Source organism: Candoia aspera, chromosome 3, assembly GCF_035149785.1.
Source record: "Candoia aspera isolate rCanAsp1 chromosome 3, rCanAsp1.hap2, whole genome shotgun sequence".
NCBI lineage: Eukaryota > Metazoa > Chordata > Lepidosauria > Squamata > Boidae > Candoia > Candoia aspera.
In genome coordinates, this window is record NC_086155.1 from 70,953,223 (window position 1) to 70,972,430 (window position 19,208).

A 19,208-nucleotide genomic window follows, 5' to 3' on the forward strand; every position below is an offset into this window, starting at 1 on the left:
AAAAAATGCATGATTTGTACAGCATCTGCAGAGGGAAAGGTAGAAAATTAAGATATGCATTTTCTACACCCCCAGTTGTCCTGAACAATCACAGTTCTTCCAGAGAGTTCAACCTGCATGTTCTGGAGTTGAATCACAAGAGACCGGGATACCCTTCTGAGGGGAGAGGTTGTTTCCATATCTCATCTCTTATTCAATAGTTCTGGAAGCAATATAAAAATGTAAAGCTGTCTGCAGAGAGCAGAGGAATGAGTAAATGTACCATAAATAACGGTATCCATTTTGTGCTTCCACTTGAATATCATGAAAATGTTTTCCTCTATTTCCAGCCTGAAATAATATGGAATAATTATTGTGGACTGATAACTGCATAATACAATAAAAGAAAATAAGATGCCTAGAAATTAGCTCTTCTAGCTTTTTCTGACTCTAAAGAACAATATGGCAATATTGCTGCAATCCATCAAGAGTGGGTTGCAAATCCCTGTTTGGAAGAGTTTTTGAACATCTGTATTTCTTTTTTTCTGTATTTTACAGCTCTGCTACAATATTTTAGTTGAGGGGTGGTTGCCTGATAACTTAAAAATAATACTTTATCACTTTTCTTTGAACTAATTCTCAGTCTAACAGTTTTCCTCTTATAAGCGTGTGAGAATCCATTGCAAACTGACCACCTGCCTTTATGGAAACACAGAGATGGTGATAATGTTTCACTACTGATGGTATCTCTCCTTTTCGGGAGAGATGGGCAGTGATAGAAATTTGAAATATAAATAAATAAATAAATCTTTGACAACTTGATAATATCAAAAAAGTTATCTGATAGGTCTGGAGGGGTATTAACTTGTGCTTAATTTGGACGTTCTACTGCAACTATGTTGTGTCTACTTTTTTTCCTTTGGTTGCCTTGGAGTCAGTGTTGACTCCTGGCGACTGCCTGGACTAGTCCCTGCAGTTTTCTTGGCAAGATTTTGGAATTAGTTTGCCATTGCCTCCTTCCTAGGGCTGAGAGAGAGGGACTGGCCCAAGGTGACCCAGCTGGCTTTGTGCCTAAGGCAGGACTAGAACTCACAGTCTCTCCATTTCTAGCCTGGTGCCTTAACCACTACATGAAAGTGGCTCTCATTGTGTTTACTTATAATTCTTTAAAACTCCTCGATATTTAAACTGCTGGCCATCCAGTCACCCATGTGAAAGGTGAAAGGTCCCCTGTGCAAGCACCGAGTCATGTCTGACCCTTTGGGGGGATGCTGCTTTTGCAATGTTTTCTTGGCAGACTATAGCTGGGTGCGTCACCTTCCCCAGCAAGCTGGGTACTCATTTTACCGACCTCAGAAGGATGGAAGTCTGAGTCGACCTGAGCCGGCTACCTGAGAATCCAGCTTCTGCTGGGATCAAACTTGGATCATAGGGAGAGTTTTCAGTTGCAATAATGCCGCCTACCACTCTGCGCCACACGAGGCTGCCCAGTCACCCATGCTTTCCAATATTCTAACCTAGATTCAGAGTTATGTATCTTGTACTTTGTACTAGGAAACCATTGTCTCATGCCAGCATTTCTAATCATTTAAGCTTTAGTCCCCTCTATGTGACATCTGCAATTCTTTCTTGTATGTCAGTTCAGTAAAATATTAATGAGCATATCAAATTGTCATGCCAACCAATCAAATTGTTCTTGTGTCTTTGAAGATATTTCTCTCCCCTCCTTCTTTTCCAACAATGAAATATATTGAAGAAGTCAGAAAAATACAAAGCATTATTTGACTTCACACTAAATTCACATCAAGTTATTTCTGTGTCATTCAAGTTCTAAAAACATTGGGAATGCTTTAAATACTTGGATTGCTGTATGCAATTCAAGCTGATGTAGTACCTTGTACAAGAAGTAAAGTATATTTAATTAACAAGCTGAAATGGGCCAGATATTCACATTCTCCATCCTCTCCTTTCTGTTTGCAGCAAAGTTTAATGTTAACCTGAACTAGCAAACAGCGATAACTGCAAAGTGTTGTTTGTCACACAAGCTATGGAAGAATGAAGTTGCACTATAGATAAAAGTGAAGGGGGGAGGGAGCATGTGTGTCCAAAGCTCATTCCAGAATTAGTATGGTTAATTTTTGTTTCCTGTTTATAGTTAACTGTGGATATTCAAAGTAATAACTATAATCAGTATACTTTCAAGACCATAAGACTCTCTATCGGGGTTACAGTAGTTATGCCACTATAATTTTGCCATACAGAATGGCATAAATGGAACTATTTAGTGTAGAAACATAATGTTATGAGTGCCCTTTAGAATCAGAAATTATTGCACTAAAATCTTTTTTTATCTTTCTCAGATTTTCCTAAGCTGAATGATCAGCATATACAGTGATGCTTTCAAAGAGTAAAAAGTATTTAATGTATATTTGCACCTTGTAGAGTATAGACTAAGATTGAAACTCAGTGATTTTTATTCCTAAAAAAATGAATGAATTACATAGGACATAGTCTGCTTTCTCCAATTTTATCTTTCAAAATGTGCAGAACAGAAAATATGTATAAATTCATTTTATTACTGCTCTCTGTTAAGATAAGAAAGCTCATAAGACTATATAACAAAGTGCAGCTCTTGATTATGTTGGTGGAAAGATTCTTCTAAAATTCCATTTTGATATTATGAATCAACTTTCCCCAACTGTAGTGCCTGAGATGACTAGGAATTATGGGAACATACATTACTTTGTTTAATTTTAACTGTGGATACTAACATAATGTGTAGAAAGTACATGTGTGTTTCTGCCTATTGATGCATCAATACCTTATATATAAAACAGAAGTACAGACATTTCAGTATGCTTTTTGACAATATAATTTTTATTTTAGAATATCCAGATTTAGTCTTAAGCTTTACTTCTGGCTTCTTATCTATTTTCTGCCTAGACTGCCTGTCTTACTGCAAGCTTAGAATTTTGTAAGTATCCTTAATGAAGGGAAGTATATGAGAGAGACCATTATTATATATTAGGTTTCTAGTAGGAATTTGTCATGCAACTGCATTTTATAGTAAAATATCTCTTATGGAATATGAGGCTGCCTTATATTTTAGATGTAATTATTACTGTTGTTGTTATTCCTCCTAAATATGCTGTGTCAAGTGTGTTTGTAAACACTTTTATTATATAGCAAAGACTCAGAACTGCTGTTGCTGGCTGGCATGAATAACAAATTCCACAGGAGACTTAGATTTGTCTCCTTATAATCTGTGATGTAGCCTGTAGTTGGAAAGAAGGACAGTTCAAAATGTGTGTTTCAGTTTTACCTTTGCAGTAGCCTGGCCTGGTTACATAATGCCTAGGGTATCAGATTTATTTGCTCTGCCTCACCTCTCAGTCCTCAGGTATCTGTCCTTCGAATGACCCCGTTGCCCCAGCAAAATAACACAGTTGTGCAGACTCTACTCTCTAAAGATACTATCAGGAAATGTAGGTGTGTTTTTGCAGCAAGACAATTATTAGTTTGGCCTCTGGAGGTTAAATGGGTGGGCATCACTGTAACAAGAAGTTGTGAGCTAGCTCTAGAAAGTATAAGAGAAGCCATTCTCTTCTGACTTACATAATGTTCATATAATCATGCTTAAGGGGACTTCAGTTGGGGCTTTCATTTGCATCTAAGGATTGAAACTGGAGATGGATCTCACCACAGGGAAAGTCTACAGAATAGCTTGCAGCCCTAAGCTGGGTGGAGACTGGTGAAACATTTATTCTCCTGATGTTACGGAGATTGCAGGCAAGGAAGGAGGGGGTGCCTTCCAGGGGGAGAAACACACTCACAGTGTCGAAGACCTTGGGCACCTGGCCAAGAAGGTCAGGCAGGACCCGCCTTAGAGTTTCTGGAGTTTTTCCCTCAGAACCTGCTAGTTTTGCTCTGTTTGGCAAGATTGTTTGCATGGTAGAAACAATAAAGACTAGAGCTTCATTCCTGGCTCAGCGTTTTTTCTTCAACACCCAGCATTGTACTGATAGTAGCTAAACAGATCTATAGGAAAAGGACTAAATAACAATCTGCTGCAGGCAGATTTAAAAAAAATATCTATAGCATTACAGATCCATGAAACAACTTTTTAGCTGTAGAAGAGTGCTGTGCTGAGGATGTCTTCTATATTTTACTTTTATTATTCTCATCCAATTTGATAAAAAGAAAGAACGTTCTCATTTGTTTATCTTTTTTTAAAAGAGAGTATCCTTTCTTTCACTGTGTAATTAATACCAGGCTGGGAAATTCTTCTGCATTTTTTTCTTGCTAGTTACTTGCTGATGGAAGAATTTGTTGTAGAAATTGTTGTTTGTTGTTTATTCGTTTAGTCGCTTCCGACTCTTCGTGACTTCATGGACCAGCCCACGCCAGAGCTTCCTGTCGGTCGTCGACACCCCCAGCTCCCCCAGGGACAAGTCCGTCACCTCTAGAATATCATCCATCCATCTTGCCTTTGGTCGGCCCCTCTTCCTTTTGCCTTCCACTCTCCCTAGCATCAGCATCTTCTCCAGGGTGTCCTGTCTTCTCATTATGTGGCCAAAGTATTTCAGTTTTGCCTTTAATATCATTCCCTCAAGTGAGCAGTCTGGCTTTATTTCCTGGAGGATGGACTGGTTGGATCTTCTTGCAGTCCAAGGCACTCTCAGAATTTTCCTCCAACACCACAGTTCAAAAGCATCGATCTTCCTTCTCTCAGCCTTCCTTATGGTCCAGCTCTCGCAGCCATATGTTACTACGGGGAACACCATTGCTTTAACTATGCGGGCCTTTGTTGTCAGTGTGATGTCTCTGCTCTTAACTATTTTATCGAGATTTGTCATTGCTCTTCTCCCAAGGATTAAGCGTCTTCTGATTTCCTGACTGCAGTCAGCATCTGCAGTAATCTTTGCACCTAGAAATACAAAGTCTTTGACTGCTTCTACATTTTCTCCCTCTATTTGCCAGTTATCAATCAAGCTGGTTGCCATAATCTTGGTTTTTTTGAGGTTTAGCTGCAAGCCAGCTTTTGCACTTTCTTCTTTTACCTTCATCATAAGGCTCCTCAGTTCCTCTTCGCTTTCAGCCATCAAAGTGGTATCATCTGCATATCTGAGATTGTTAATGTTTCTTCCAGAGATTTTAACTCCAGCCTTGGATTCCTCAAGCCCAGCTTGTCGCATGATGTGTTCTGCATACAAGTTGAATACTAGGGTATACAGCCCTGCCGTACTCCTTTCCCAAACTTAAACCAGTCCGTTGTTCCATGGTCTGTTCTTACTGTTGCTACTTGGTCGTTATACAGATTCTTCAGGAGGCATACAAGATGACTTGGTATCCCCATACCACTAAGAACTTGCCACAATTTGTTATGGTCCACACAGTCAAAGGCTTTAGAATAGTCAATAAAACAGAAATAGATGTTTTTCTGAAACTCCCTGACTTTTTCCATTATCCATCGGATATTGGCAATTTGGTCTCTAGTTCCTCTGCCTTTTCTAAAGCCAGCTTGTACATCTGGCAATTCTCGCTCCATGAACTGCTGAAGTCTACCTTGAAGGATCTTGAGCATTACCTTACTGGCATGTGAAATGAGTGCCACTGTTCGATAGTTTGAACATTCTTTAGTGTTTCCCTTTTTTGGTATGGGGATATAAGTTGATTTTTTCCAATCTGATGGCCATTCTTGTGTTTTCCAAATTTGCTGGCATATAGCATGCATTACCTTGACAGCATCATCTTGCAAGATTTTGAACAGTTCAGCTGGGATGCCATCATCTCCTGCTGCCTTCTTATTAGCAATGCTTCTTAAGGCCCACTCAACCTCACTCTTCAGGATGTCTGGCTCTAGCTCACTGACCACACCGTCAAAGCTATCCCCGATATTGTTATCCTTCCTATACAGGTCTTCTGTATATTCTTGCCACCTTTTCTTGATCTCTTCTTCTTCTGTTAGGTCCTTGCCATCTTTGTTTTTGATCATACCCATTTTGGCCTGGAATTTACCTCCAATGTTTCTAATTTTCTGGAAGAGGTCTCTTGTCCTTCCTATTCTATTGTCTTCTTCCACTTCCGCGCATTGCTTGTTTAAAAATAATTCCTTATCTCTTCTGGCTAACCTCTGGAATTTTGCATTTAATTGGGCATATCTCCCCCTATCACTGTTGCCTTTTGCTTTCCTTCTTTCTTGGGCTACTTCTAGTGTCTCAGCAGACAGCCATTTTGCCTTCTTGGTTTTCTCTTTCTTTGGGATGTATTTTGTTGCCGCCTCCTGAACAATGCTGCAAACTTTTGTCCATAGTTCTTCCGGGACCCTATCTACTAAGTCCAGTCCCTTAAATCGATTCTTCACCTCCACTGCATATTCCTTAGGAATATTAGTGAGCTCATATCTAGCTGATCTGTGGGTCTTCCCTAATCTCTTGAGTCTGATCCTAAATTGTGCAAGAAGAAGTTCGTGATCTGAACTACAGTCAGCTCCAGGCCTTGTTTTTACCGACTGTACAGATGTCCGCCACCTTTGGCTGCAAAGGATGTAGTCAATCTGATTTCGGTGTTGTCCATCTGGTGAAGTCCATGTATAAAGCCGTCTCTTAGGTTGTTGGAAGAGAGTGTTTGTTATGCAGAGTGAGTTGTCTTGGCAAAATTCTATCAGCCTATGTCCTGCTTCGTTTTGTTCTCCCAGGCCATACTTACCTGTAATTCCAGGTGTCATTTGACTGCCCACCTTAGCATTCCAGTCTCCTGTGATGAAAATAACATCTCTTTTAGGTGTGTTGTCCAGTAGGTGCTGCAGATCCTCATAGAACTGCTCTACTTCAGCTTTTTCAGCATTTGTGGTTGGGGCGTATATTTGGATCACTGTGATGTTAGATGGCTTGCCCTGAATTCGAATTGAGATCATTCTATTGTTTTTTGGATTGTATCCAAGCACTGCTTTAGCCACTTGACTATTAATTATGAAGGCTACTCCATTTCTTCTGTGGTCCTCTTGTCCACAGTAGTAGATCTGGTGGTCATTTGATGTGAAGTGGCCCATTCCAGTCCATTTCAGTTCACTGACGCCCAAAATGTCTATCTTTAATCTTGACATCTCACCAATAACTACATCAAATTTGCCCTGGCTCATAGATCTTACATTCCAGGTTCCAATGGTGTGTTGATCCTTAGAACATCGGATTCGCCGTTCACCACCAGCACCGTCGGCCGCTAGCCGTCCTTTCAGCTTTGAGCTAGCTGCGTCATCATGTCTGGGGCTAGTTGAACTCATCCTCTGTTCCTCCCCAGTAGCATTTTGACCATCTTCCGACCTGGGGGTCTCATCTTCCGATGGTATACCGACATATCTCTGGTTGTACTGATCCATTTAGTTTTCATGGCAAGAATACTGGGGTGGGTTGCCATTAACTTCCCCAGGGATCGCATTTAGTCTGACCTCTCTGTCATGACCTTCCCGTCTTGGGTGGCCCTTCACGGTTTAGCTCATGGCATCATTGAGGTGCTCAAGCTCCAGCACCACGACAAGGTAACGATCCTTTGCTGAAGTGTAGAAATTAGCTCCCAGGATTATCTCCCAGTGTTCAGAGAAATACCCATGCACTTCTTTATCTATTTATTCATTTATTAATCATATTTATAGACTACCACAATCCCAAAGGACTCCTGCCTTTAATTGTACAATCTTCTCTCCAGCCATCTACAGCCTCTTTGAGTACCCAGGTTTCAATTAATTCCCAAGGGAAGATCTCTACCAATGGCTTTTTCAATAATAGTGTTATCAGGGAGAGTCCTACTTTTGGAAAATTGTTAGAGAATTGTTTTTCCTGTGGAAAAATTCAGTGTAGTCATCCACCTAATTTCTCTGCTCACGAACTTGAGGTAGATATGCAGATAAAGTTTATCACAGTCAAGTGGATGATTTGTATCCAGATCAAAAACTAGGATGAGATTTGGGGGTGAGGGTGGGTTTAAAAAAAAACCAAGATGGTGGTGTGACTGTATAATTAAAGCTCATTCTTTTTGTACATGGATCAAAGGGCAAGGTTTCAATTGCATGGCTGCAACCACCATCTTGAAATTGTAGAAACACACCCTCCCGCAGACACACACATCCCATAGATGCCACTGTGCAGAACTGCAGCCTCCCTGGCTTTCAAGATTTCGCTTAAATTCTAAGAAAGGCACACAGGACTTCTCAGAGCCTTTTCCAGGTTGGAAAGCAGGGTCAGTCATGGAGGCTGCAGAGTGTTAGAGAGGGATGAAACAGAAACCTCCCACCTCAAAACATGTAAATAACTTCTTCATAATTTATTGTGGTCTTAGACCAGTACACATGTAAGTAACTATGAGAAGCAGGTGAGGGAGTTAGGCTGGTGTGAGAAGAGGCAGCCCAGGCAGATTCAGGGACTATGGGAAAGGGATGTTTCCAAGAGACTCTGCCTTAATTGACTTGCTGTAAAGCTGCCTGCTTTTTCAAGATAATGTTTTTATCCCTGACTAATGTTAAAGAGGCCTTTCTGAATTCTGTGTGGTTCTTGCTTCTTGGATTTATCATAATCAAAGAATCTAAAACACACTGAGGATAAGGTTTTAAAAAAAAGTTGACACCCCATTTGTGGAGGAAGAAAACATTCAGGAAAGGACCAAGGTATTTTGGTGCAGCGTTACTAATATGCAACCAGTTTCTGAAAGGTCCTTCATATATTTTACTCATGACATTAACTTTTCCCTTGGTTGTCTTAGGAAATAGACAAAAACTTCCACATGGTTTAAAGAGGAGACTGTTTTCAAACAAGAGCCCTTGCTTCTCTGTAGTAATAGGATCACTACTGGTGTCAGTGCGTAAAGAGAGAGGTGTAGCCAAGTGGCATGCCTTACTTCCCCTGGGGTCTTCATATGCCTTGTTCTGCAAGGAGAAATAGGTGTATAGCTGAGACTTAGCCCAAGGGGGCAGATGGAACCATTTTAGAATGCTGAGAAATACAAGAATTTTCCCCCAAATTTGTCTAGGACAGGGTTTCTCAACCTTATCAACTAAGACGTATGGACTTCAACTCCCAGAATTCCCCAGCCAGCATGAGAAGCCCTGGTCTAGGATATACCACTTATATCTTTCCTTCTCCAGAGTCTCCAGAGCTACCTATTGCCTATTTTATGTATTTTCCTACCTTCTCTGAGGGGAAATATTCAATATTGTTCTCTTCAGCATTTAAGGGATATAAAAAAAGTCAGTGAATCAAAACTGTTGCCTTTATAATGGATGTGTGTGTGTGTGTGTGTCAGAATTTATTACTGTAGAAATTTATAACAGGTATATCAAAATTTCATTTTCTAAACATCTTGTAAAAACAGCAAAAATAGATCTTTTATCTATTTATCTAGATCTTCTTGAAATATTCAGTTTTTATTTACTCTGCTGGGGGAGTTTGCCATTTATAATATAGTCCTAAACAGAAACATTATTCACTCATGTTTATCTATTCAGCTAGTAAAACTCAACAATAAACTATGCCATAATTCCTTTTCTGGGGGGAAAAAAAATCTTTTACATCCTATGCTTTAATTGTGCATCGTAATATAAAGCCCTCTATAGTTCTTTATTCAGTATATATATTGTTTATTTTTTAAAAACACAACTCACTATCTGGTTCAGTGAGACTTACTTCCAAGTATGTTTTATCAGATTGCCCCCTAAACCATCTACTGTATTACTTAGCCCAAATCTTACCAGTGCAAAGCTGCCTCACGTACCCAATATTTTTTCTCTCGTCTCCACAGGATTGAAAAAACGTACAAGGAAAGCCTTCGGAATACGGAAGAAAGAAAAGGATACAGATTCCACGTAAGTATGTACAGTGAATGGAAAGGCTGAAGAATATATCAGAGAGAGTTGGCCTGATTCCAGTCCCATCCATAAAACAGTGCCATCTGATGGGAACCAGGTGGTCTGCCTCCTGTCTCATGGTACCTGGCCTCTGGAGCAGTATTTGAGCTGACCCAGGGTGCTGGGTTGGGAATATGTCCCTTGATGGGAGTTTTATTATGGTATAGGTCATATTAGTTGCTGGTCGTTCTCTTCTTTTTGTGATTATATTGTACTGGATTTGTTTTTAATGGTTACTCAAAGTCATTTTGAGTTGGGTGGCCTATAAATATGATGTATAAATGAACAAATAAATACAAAAATAAAGCTGTTTCATGAATGATGCTGTTTTACACAAGCAATGAAAAATGAGTTGCTTGTTTCTCAAAAAGCTGATTCCCTGATAATATGGAAATGGTATATTTTTTCTAAACTGCCAGAGAGATGGGGCTTACAAGTTTGATTGAATTCATTCAACTCTGAGAGACTCACTGGAGGTGGAGTCCAAATCCTCAAAAAAGAAAGCTTTTCTGATATTAGATGTCTGTGAAGAATTGTCTTGGTTTTTCAGTTGTACCTCACAGTGTCAGGATTCTATCATTGGTTTAGAACATAATGGAATTGATGAACAGGTTTTGAAATGAAACTATTTTCCAAGATCCAGTGCTTAACAGTTCCTGGATGATGTGTGAGAAAAAATATTTTAAGTATCTTGCTGCTTTCTGTTTCTGGAAGATATTTTTCCCCATATAAGTAGAATTAAAGAACTGAATTAAAAAACTGAAAAGTTTCATAGCAAATATCAGAATCAGAAAAGCTGAACAATTGGAAAGTGGGAAGGTCAGGGAAATTCACAAGAACTTTTGACATGTGTGAACATGCCTTTGATCATCCTGTTCCAACCTTTTAGGGTGCTTGTGATTACTACTGATCAAGTGCCTCTCCTTTAAATTGTGCTTGAGACAATTTAAACAATGTATTTGAATAATGTATAAAATAACGTAATTTCAGTGGCTTAGAACTGTGGAGTAGCTTATGAAATCTGTTGGATACATCACCCCTGCCCACTAAATTGTGTCTTTCATGTGCAGAATAGAGGAGGAATCACCTGGAGGCCTTCTTTCCATCTCTATTTTGCTATGTTAACTACATACAAGGGTTAAAGCTGGAATAATCAAATGCTGGAATAATCCCTTTGGAACTGTCCATGCTAACTACCGACAGTATTGTTTTCAATGATTCTGGAAAGTTCTGTGACTTTTTGATTTAGAGATGGATAGATATACAGTAGATAATGTAAATTCTTGCCTATAGTTCATTTCTCTCCCTCCCTCCCTTCTTCTGCTTGTCTTTTTCCCAGTTAACTGTTTTAGATGTTTGCTAGTGTGTGTATGTATATATGTAAATATGTAGATATGTAAGTGTCTGGGTGTGTGTGTGTATATATATGTGTATATAAGTGTGTATATAAGTGTGAGAGAGAGAGCGCGCACTATATTTTTGCTAGCTGAACTAAGTGGCAGGTGCGCTTGCTCTAATCTGGATAAAGGGATTGACTGGGAATGTACTGGGTGCAACCTAAACTGGAAATTAACTACAGTAATTTCCCAACAAATCTAATGATATGTTTATACAAGAAAGGAGGGAGGAAGCAGAAGAAGTTCAAAGACAAAGGAGAAAAAGGCAGATAATTTACCAGCAGTACTTTTATGTCCTGCCCAAAATGTGAAGCCAAGTTCCACCCAAGGGGTAATACTCTACCACAGACTTGGTTTGACTGGGTTCCTTAGTAACAGGCTAGAGGAAGATGCTTGCAGCTGTTCATAAGATCCACTTAAAGTGACAAGGGGGAGCCCCATTAAGTGCATTGAAGCTTCTGTACTTTCCAGCCTATTGAGAGTATGGGCAGTAAGTTAGAGACAGAAAGTGGGTATGTGTTTGTATGTTTGCATGTGTATAGGTGTGAACTAGAAAAGGAATCCAGTGGGGGGAAATCAGCTGAGAAATCAAATGTCCAGTTGGGGTTAGGAGACAGGCCGTTTCTCAGCATCAGATCTGGGAGGCCCACAAAACAGTTGGGGTGGGTTATCTACATCCCTAAAACAGACTGTGGGCTGGGGCACTCAGCAGAATTTATCTAAATGAATGTTTGTGATGAATTTAAATATACATAGTCAGAACATAAACTGTCCTCTGTCCCACCAACTTGTCGGCTGGGCATTTTTGGACATAGGTCAACTGGTTTTCCAGAAGACCGGTAGATCTGTGTTCAGCAGCAGCATAGGTAACAAGTTACCAACACAAAGAATCTCTGCACCAGTGACCTGTCATTGACGCAACTTGAAAGGTGGCCAAAGCTTTCATCCTGGTAATTGGCCACACTCACCCATGCCTGCCTGGCACACTTAAAGGAGAACAATTGATGCTGTTCTTTCCTGCTGGCTGCTGACACTACATGGGAAGAGAAACAAAGCCAATGGAATTGACCAGTCACTGCCCTTCAACTATCTTACAGTAAGCCTGTAAGGATAGATCCATTGACAAGCTTTAGTGAGATAGATTAGACTTCAGACTTCAGGGCAGTGCAGATTATGCTGGCATATATTTTTAAAGGGCTGGAAGAACACATATTGATGTGGTCACAAGGAAAAGTCCTTTAGCTGACATACAGTACTGTATTCCCCAACAGTGGCCATGCTCACTGAGAATTGTTGAAACTGTAATCCGACACATCTGTCAGGGAACCAAACTGGATTAGGCTGAATTATGTTAAAGGGGAATATGGACTATACATGAACAGGAAAACATCTGGATAGGAGATATAAAGATGAATCTACTTGTGTTATCAGTTATCAAGATGTTTGCCTAACAGTCACACTGGCCTACACAGACCTCATAACAGTGTCGACATTCAATCACAGCAATCTAGCAACAGAAATTTTAAATGGAGGAACTTGATGGATGACAACTAGCTTTGTAGCTATATCAAGCCAAATGCTAGCATTATTATGAATAATTTACAATGACCTTTTATAAGCACTCTGGGACCACTAATACAATAAAGTGGAAATAGAGGTGTGTAATTTTAATGAGCTAGTCAAAATATAGGTTAGAAACAGATAAATTAACAAAGAGATTAACTGCACAAGCACTTTATACTATATCATCATCATCATCATCATCATTTCTCTTCAGTGATGCTGTAGCATGAATTCTGAGATAAATATATGTAGAGGTAGACCAAAATAACAGTTTTTATTAAGTGAAAAAGACCTTTTCCAAGCATTCTAAGAAACAGAAAATTGTAGAGGTTTTGCATTGGTAGCTCTATTTTATTGCTACAGCAATTAATTCGGTTATTAATATATGGGCTTCTTCACTTGCAAGTTGTCTGAATGCTGTTGAGTCCTGTGAAGTAGCAACATACACACTTTTGTATAAATAAATAAATTACTTTCATGCTGCCCCACCTCTAGTGATTATCCTATCTCTGTGGTCATGCAGTTCCTTAGTCTTCCATACATGAGCATGTGAAGGGAAAGCATATGTGCATTGACCAGCTTTTCCCAATTTTGACATCCTCCACATTTGTAGATTTCAACTCAGAATTCTCAATAGCGGTCATGCTGCAGGGGAATTCTGGAAGCTGAAGTCCATTGGGAAGTTCCAGTTTGGACAAGGCTGATAAGGACTTAGTGAAGATGCTAAGGCACATATGGCTAACCTGTGGGGGTGGCAGAATGTACCTTGGTATATTTTTTGCCAATTAAGGATAGGAGGAATGCATGTTAAGGTAGCAGTGAGGAAGAATCCTATGTAATTTATGTATGGAAACAGCTATACAGTCTAATAATTTGATTTTCTTTTCATTTGTTGCTTCTTTTCTTTATTAGAATAGTGTTTCATTAGCAATAAAGATTTTTTTTAATCCAGAGGGACAGAAAACGGTCCAGATCAAACAACTACACAGAAGCAAATGTTAAAGAACTTGCATAATTTCAGAGCATATAAAATATATTTGTAAACTTAAGAAAGATACAATTCTCTTAACCATTCATATTTAGTATTTCTATTAGGAGGACTTTTTAGTTAGGTCAATAAAGTAGTTTCTAACAGTTTATTTATACAAAGGGGAAGACCAGATCTGAATAAACCACTCCTTAGTTGAGGGATTTCCCATACACTAATCCAAGGAAATACTGTATGTGCTTTGGTCTTCCCATGTTTTAAAATAGTAAATCTGGCATCTAGAAGGAAAAAAAAATCTTCCGTTGTAATGGTTTACACATATGACCAATAAACCTACAGTAAAATTGATTACCAACTTCCTCCAAAACATTTGATAAAAATTAATTTTTAACTTTTGCCACCAGAGTTGGTAATATGTATCAATTTAACCAGTCCTGTAACACAATCTAGAACTATTTCAATTGACATAATTCTTACAGAAAAGATTACTACTTTTTCTGTTGCTGGACTTTGACCATAGTAAAGTGTGTATACATATGATATTACACTCCCCCGCGCATCCTCCGTGACCCTCGCCGCACCTCTCACACACCCGCTCACTCCCTCCCTCCCCCTCCCAGAGGCAGCCACTTACCTGCCTGCTAGCCTTGGACCTGCAACTTCTTGCAGGCTTCCTCACTGACTTTGCTTGTGGGAAGCTGGAAGGGAATGTCAGCAATCATGATCAAGTTTAGACTTCCTGCTGGTTTCCCCATTGATTTCTGGGAAGCTGTCAGAGAGCATTGGAAATGATGATCACATGATCGCTGTTCTCTTCAGACTATGCAACCAGGCAAAGTAATATAAAAATACTCTTTATTAAATAACTATTTACAATAATTAAATCCTTGATATACGAAGACTTGGTTCAACGAGCCCAACTGGGCTACAACAAGGCAGCGGAACAGGACTTTTCACTGGAACTGTAGGCTGGATGTGACTGGAACGCCATGTGCTGGAGGCAATAGGTCTCGAACTAGAACAACACTGGAGCTGCTCTGGTGCTGGATCTCTGGATATCTGGAGACTTGCATTGGACTGGAAGCAGCAACTGGAACCTCGAAGCAGGACTATGAACAGGGAACAAGGCTGGGCTTGACTAGAACCATGAACTGGGTTGAAGACTTGAACTTGGAACTCAGAGCAAGGCTAGACTCAGCTGAGAGCCGTGGACTAGGCTGGATTCTCTGGACTGGAGACTTGGAGCGAGGCTGGAACACTAGGGACAAGACTGGACTCAGCTGGAAGCCCCGGACTAGGCTGGATTCTCTGGGCTGGAGACGTGGAGCAAGGCTTGGAACTTGGGACAAGGCTGAACTCGTCTAGAAGCCCCGGACTGGACTGGATTCCCTGGACTGGAGATTTAGAGCAAGGCTGGAAACTGGAAACAAGACTAGTCTGGAAGCCCCGAATTAGAGTGGATTCTCTGGACTGGAGACCTGGAGCAAGGCTGGAAACTGGGAGTAAGACTGGACCTGGCTGGAAGTCCTGGACTAAACTGGAACATAGATCCAGAACAAGATAGGGGTGCAGTACCTGAACATGGCTAAGCACACGAAGTGCGGCAGGATGGGGGCAAGGACACATGGTGGCACTGGAGTTTCAAGGCAGGAAGAAGCTGCTTGGAAGATTGCGGAGTTTCAAGGCTGAAAGCAAGACTGAGACTGCTGGGCTTGGTGAGCAAAGGATCCTCGATGGCAGCAGACGCAGGATGCAAGTCCTCTTCGGAGCGAAACAAAGGCACTGGTTCCTCTTTGGCAAGAGACGCCATCTCCGATGCTGGTAGGGACTCTTCTGCAGACGCTGCAGGCTTGGAGGATCGGTTGTCTCTGGCAGCTTGCTCTTCGAATGGCTGCCTTTTATTCCAATCTTTGGCACGCTTGGACCCTTCTGTAGCCTATCAGGTTGCTTTCTCCTGAGCAAGCTTTTCACTTGTCATTGGCGCGCACTGATTGGAGTATTCAATTCCTCCTCTGAATCTTTTACAATCAGCGCCATGGATTCTTCCCGCGCTGCTGACTCATCCTGGAGTTTTGTTTTCCCGGTTTCAGCCCAGTAAGTTTCCAATTCCTCCTCTGACCAGAAAAGAATTTCACTTTCTGAGTCAGAGGCAGGCTTGACCCTGACAACTGCAGCTTACCGCAGCAGTGCAATGGTACTGAAGCGGTGGGAGCGTGGTGGGGCTGAAGCGGCCACAACTTTGCCAAATTTCAATCCCATGGAAGTAATGGGTCCTGGATTTTGGACACATTCTGTAAGTTAGCCCATTTGTACCTTGGTTAGCCATTTGTACCTTGGTTAGCCCATTTGTACCTTGGTTAGCCCATTTGTACCTTGGTTAAAAAATTGTTGCCCTATGATGCACCATTTCGCTCAACTGAAAGTTACAAACAAACAGACACAAGAGTTTTAGTAGTATATAGATAGATATTTATACTGTTAGAATATTATCTTTTTGGTTTTAGAAAATATCTTAGAATGATTTTAGTTTCATTATGCTTTAGTCTCATAGATTGTAGTTTTAATGTTAAAAATATTACATTCTTGAGAATTTCTGTGGTCTTAGAGATACACTTTAATGTCATAATATACTATTATGTATGCTACTTCCCTCTGCTGTTTGAGATGTTTTTGGACTGGGGTTATTGCTTTGTGTTTTTTATTTGTCTGTCTCTGTTTATTTTGTGCTGGTCATTGACCAAATAAAGATTTCTAGAAGACATAGCCTCCGCAAAGGATCGTTACCTTGTTGTGGTGCTGGAGCTTGAGCACCTCAATGATGCCATGAGCTAAACCGTGAAGGGCCACCCAAGACGGGAAGGTCATGACAGAGAGGTCAGATCCCTGGGGAAGGTAATGGCAACCCACCCCAGTATTCTTGCCGTGAAAACTAAATGGATCAGTACAACCAGAGATATGTCGGTATACCATCGGAAGATGAGACCCCCAGGTCGGAAGATGGTCAAAATGCTACTGGGGAGGAACAGAGGATGAGCTCAACTAGCCCCAGTTGTGATGACGCAGCTAGCTCAAAGCCGAAAGGACGGTTAGCGGCCGACGGTGCTGGTGGTGAACGGCGAATCCGATGTTCTAAGGATCAACACACCATTGGAACCTGGAATGTAAGATCTATGAGCCAGGGCAAATTGGATGTAGTTATTGGTGAGATGTCAAGATTAAAGATAGACATTCTGGGCGTCAGTGAACTGAAATGGACTGGAATGGGCCACTTCACATCAAATGACCACCAGATCTACTACTGTGGACAAGAGGACCACAGAAGAAATGGAGTAGCCTTCATAATTAATAGTAAAGTGGCTAAAGCAGTGCTTGGATACAACCCCCAAAACGACAGAATGATCTCAATTCGAATTCAGGGCAAGCCATCTAACATCACAGTGATCCAAATATACGCCCCAACCACAAATGCTGAAGAAGCTGAAGTAGAGCAGTTCTATGAGGATCTGCAGCACCTACTGGACAACACGCCTAAAAGAGATGTTATTTTCATCACAGGAGACTGGAATGCTAAGGTGGGCAGTCAAATGACACCTCGAATTACAGGTAAGTATGGCCTGGGAGAACAAAACGAAGCAGGACATAGGCTGATAGAATTTTGCCAAGACAATTCACTCTGCATAACAAACACTCTCTTCCAACAACCTAAGAGACGGCTTTACACATGGACTTCACCAGATGGACAACACCGAAATCAGATTGATTACATCCTTTGCAGCCAAAGGTGGCGGACATCTGTACAGTCGGTAAAAACTAGGCCTGGAGCTGACTGTAGTTCAGACCATGAACTTCTTCTTGCACAATTTAGGATCAGACTAAAGAGATTAGGGAAGACCCACAGATCAGCTAGATATGAGCTCACTAATATTCCTCAGGAATATGCAGTGGAGGTGAAGAATAGATTTAAGGGACTGGACTTAGTAGATAGGGTCCCGGAAGAACTCTGGACAGAAGTTGGCAGCATTGTTCAGGAGGCGGCAACAAAATACATCCCAAAGAAAGAGAAAACCAAGAAGGCAAAATGGCTGTCTGCTGAGACACTAGAAGTAGCCCAAGAAAGAAGGAAAGCAAAAGGCAACAGCGATAGGGGGAGATATGCCCAATTAAATGCAAAATTCCAGAGGTTAGCCAGAAGAGATAAGGAATTATTTTTAAACAAGCAATGCGCGGAAGTGGAAGAAGACAATAGAATAGGAAGGACAAGAGACCTCTTCCAGAAAATTAGAAACATTGGAGGTAAATTCCAGGCAAAAATGGGTATGATCAAAAACAAAGATGGCAAGGACCTAACAGAAGAAGAAGAGATCAAGAAAAGGTGGCAAGAATATACAGAAGACCTGTATAGGAAGGATAACAATATCGGGGATAGCTTTGACGGTGTGGTCAGTGAGCTAGAGCCAGACATCCTGAAGAGTGAGGTTGAGTGGGCCTTAAGAAGCATTGCTAATAACAAGGCAGCAGGAGAAGACGGCATCCCAGCTGAACTGTTCAAAATCTTGCAAGATGATGCTGTCAAGGTAATGCATGCTATATGCCAGCAAATTTGGAAAACACAAGAATGGCCATCAGATTGGAAAAAATCAACTTATATCCCCATACCAAAAAAGGGAAACACTAAAGAATGTTCAAACTATCGAACAGTGGCACTCATTTCACATGCCAGTAAGGTAATGCTCAAGATCCAGCAAGGTAGACTTCAGCAGTTCATGGAGCGAGAATTGCCAGATGTACAGGCTGGGTTTAGAAAAGGCAGAGGAACTAGAGACCAAATTGCCAATATCCGCTGGATAATGGAAAAAGCCAGGGAGTTTCAGAAAAACATCTATTTCTGTTTTATTGACTATTCTAAAGCCTTTGACTGTGTGGACCATAACAAATTGTGGCAAGTTCTTAGTGGTATGGGGATACCAAGTCATCTTGTATGCCTCCTGAAGAATCTGTATAACGACCAAGTAGCAACAGTAAGAACAGACCACGGAACAACGGACTGGTTTAAGATTGGGAAAGGAGTACGGCAGGGCTGTATACTCTCACCCTACCTATTCAACTTGTATGCAGAACACATCATGCGACAAGCTGGCCTTGAGGAATCCAAGGCTGGAGTTAAAATCTCTGGAAGAAACATTAACAATCTCAGATATGCAGATGATACCACTTTGATGGCTGAAAGTGAAGAGGAACTGAGGAGCCTTATGATGAAGGTGAAAGAAGAAAGTGCAAAAGCTGGCTTGCAGCTAAACCTCAAAAAAACCAAGATTATGGCAACTAGCTTGATTGATAACTGGCAAATAGAGGGAGAAAATGTAGAAGCAGTGAAAGACTTTGTATT

General features: G+C 40.8%; 1 protein-coding gene across 1 annotated transcript in view; it reads left to right on the forward strand.

Annotated features, from left to right (window-relative positions):
• Nucleotides 1-8,335: 8,335 nt before the first annotated feature.
• Nucleotides 8,336-19,208, forward strand: part of SGIP1 (SH3GL interacting endocytic adaptor 1) — a 113,113-nt gene continuing 102,240 nt past the window's right edge. The window contains exons 1-2 of the mRNA XM_063299857.1: nucleotides 8,336-8,346; nucleotides 9,674-9,832. Coding sequence (XP_063155927.1) covers nucleotides 8,336-8,346; nucleotides 9,674-9,832 — 170 coding nt within the window. The remainder of the gene's footprint in view (nucleotides 8,347-9,673; nucleotides 9,833-19,208) is intronic.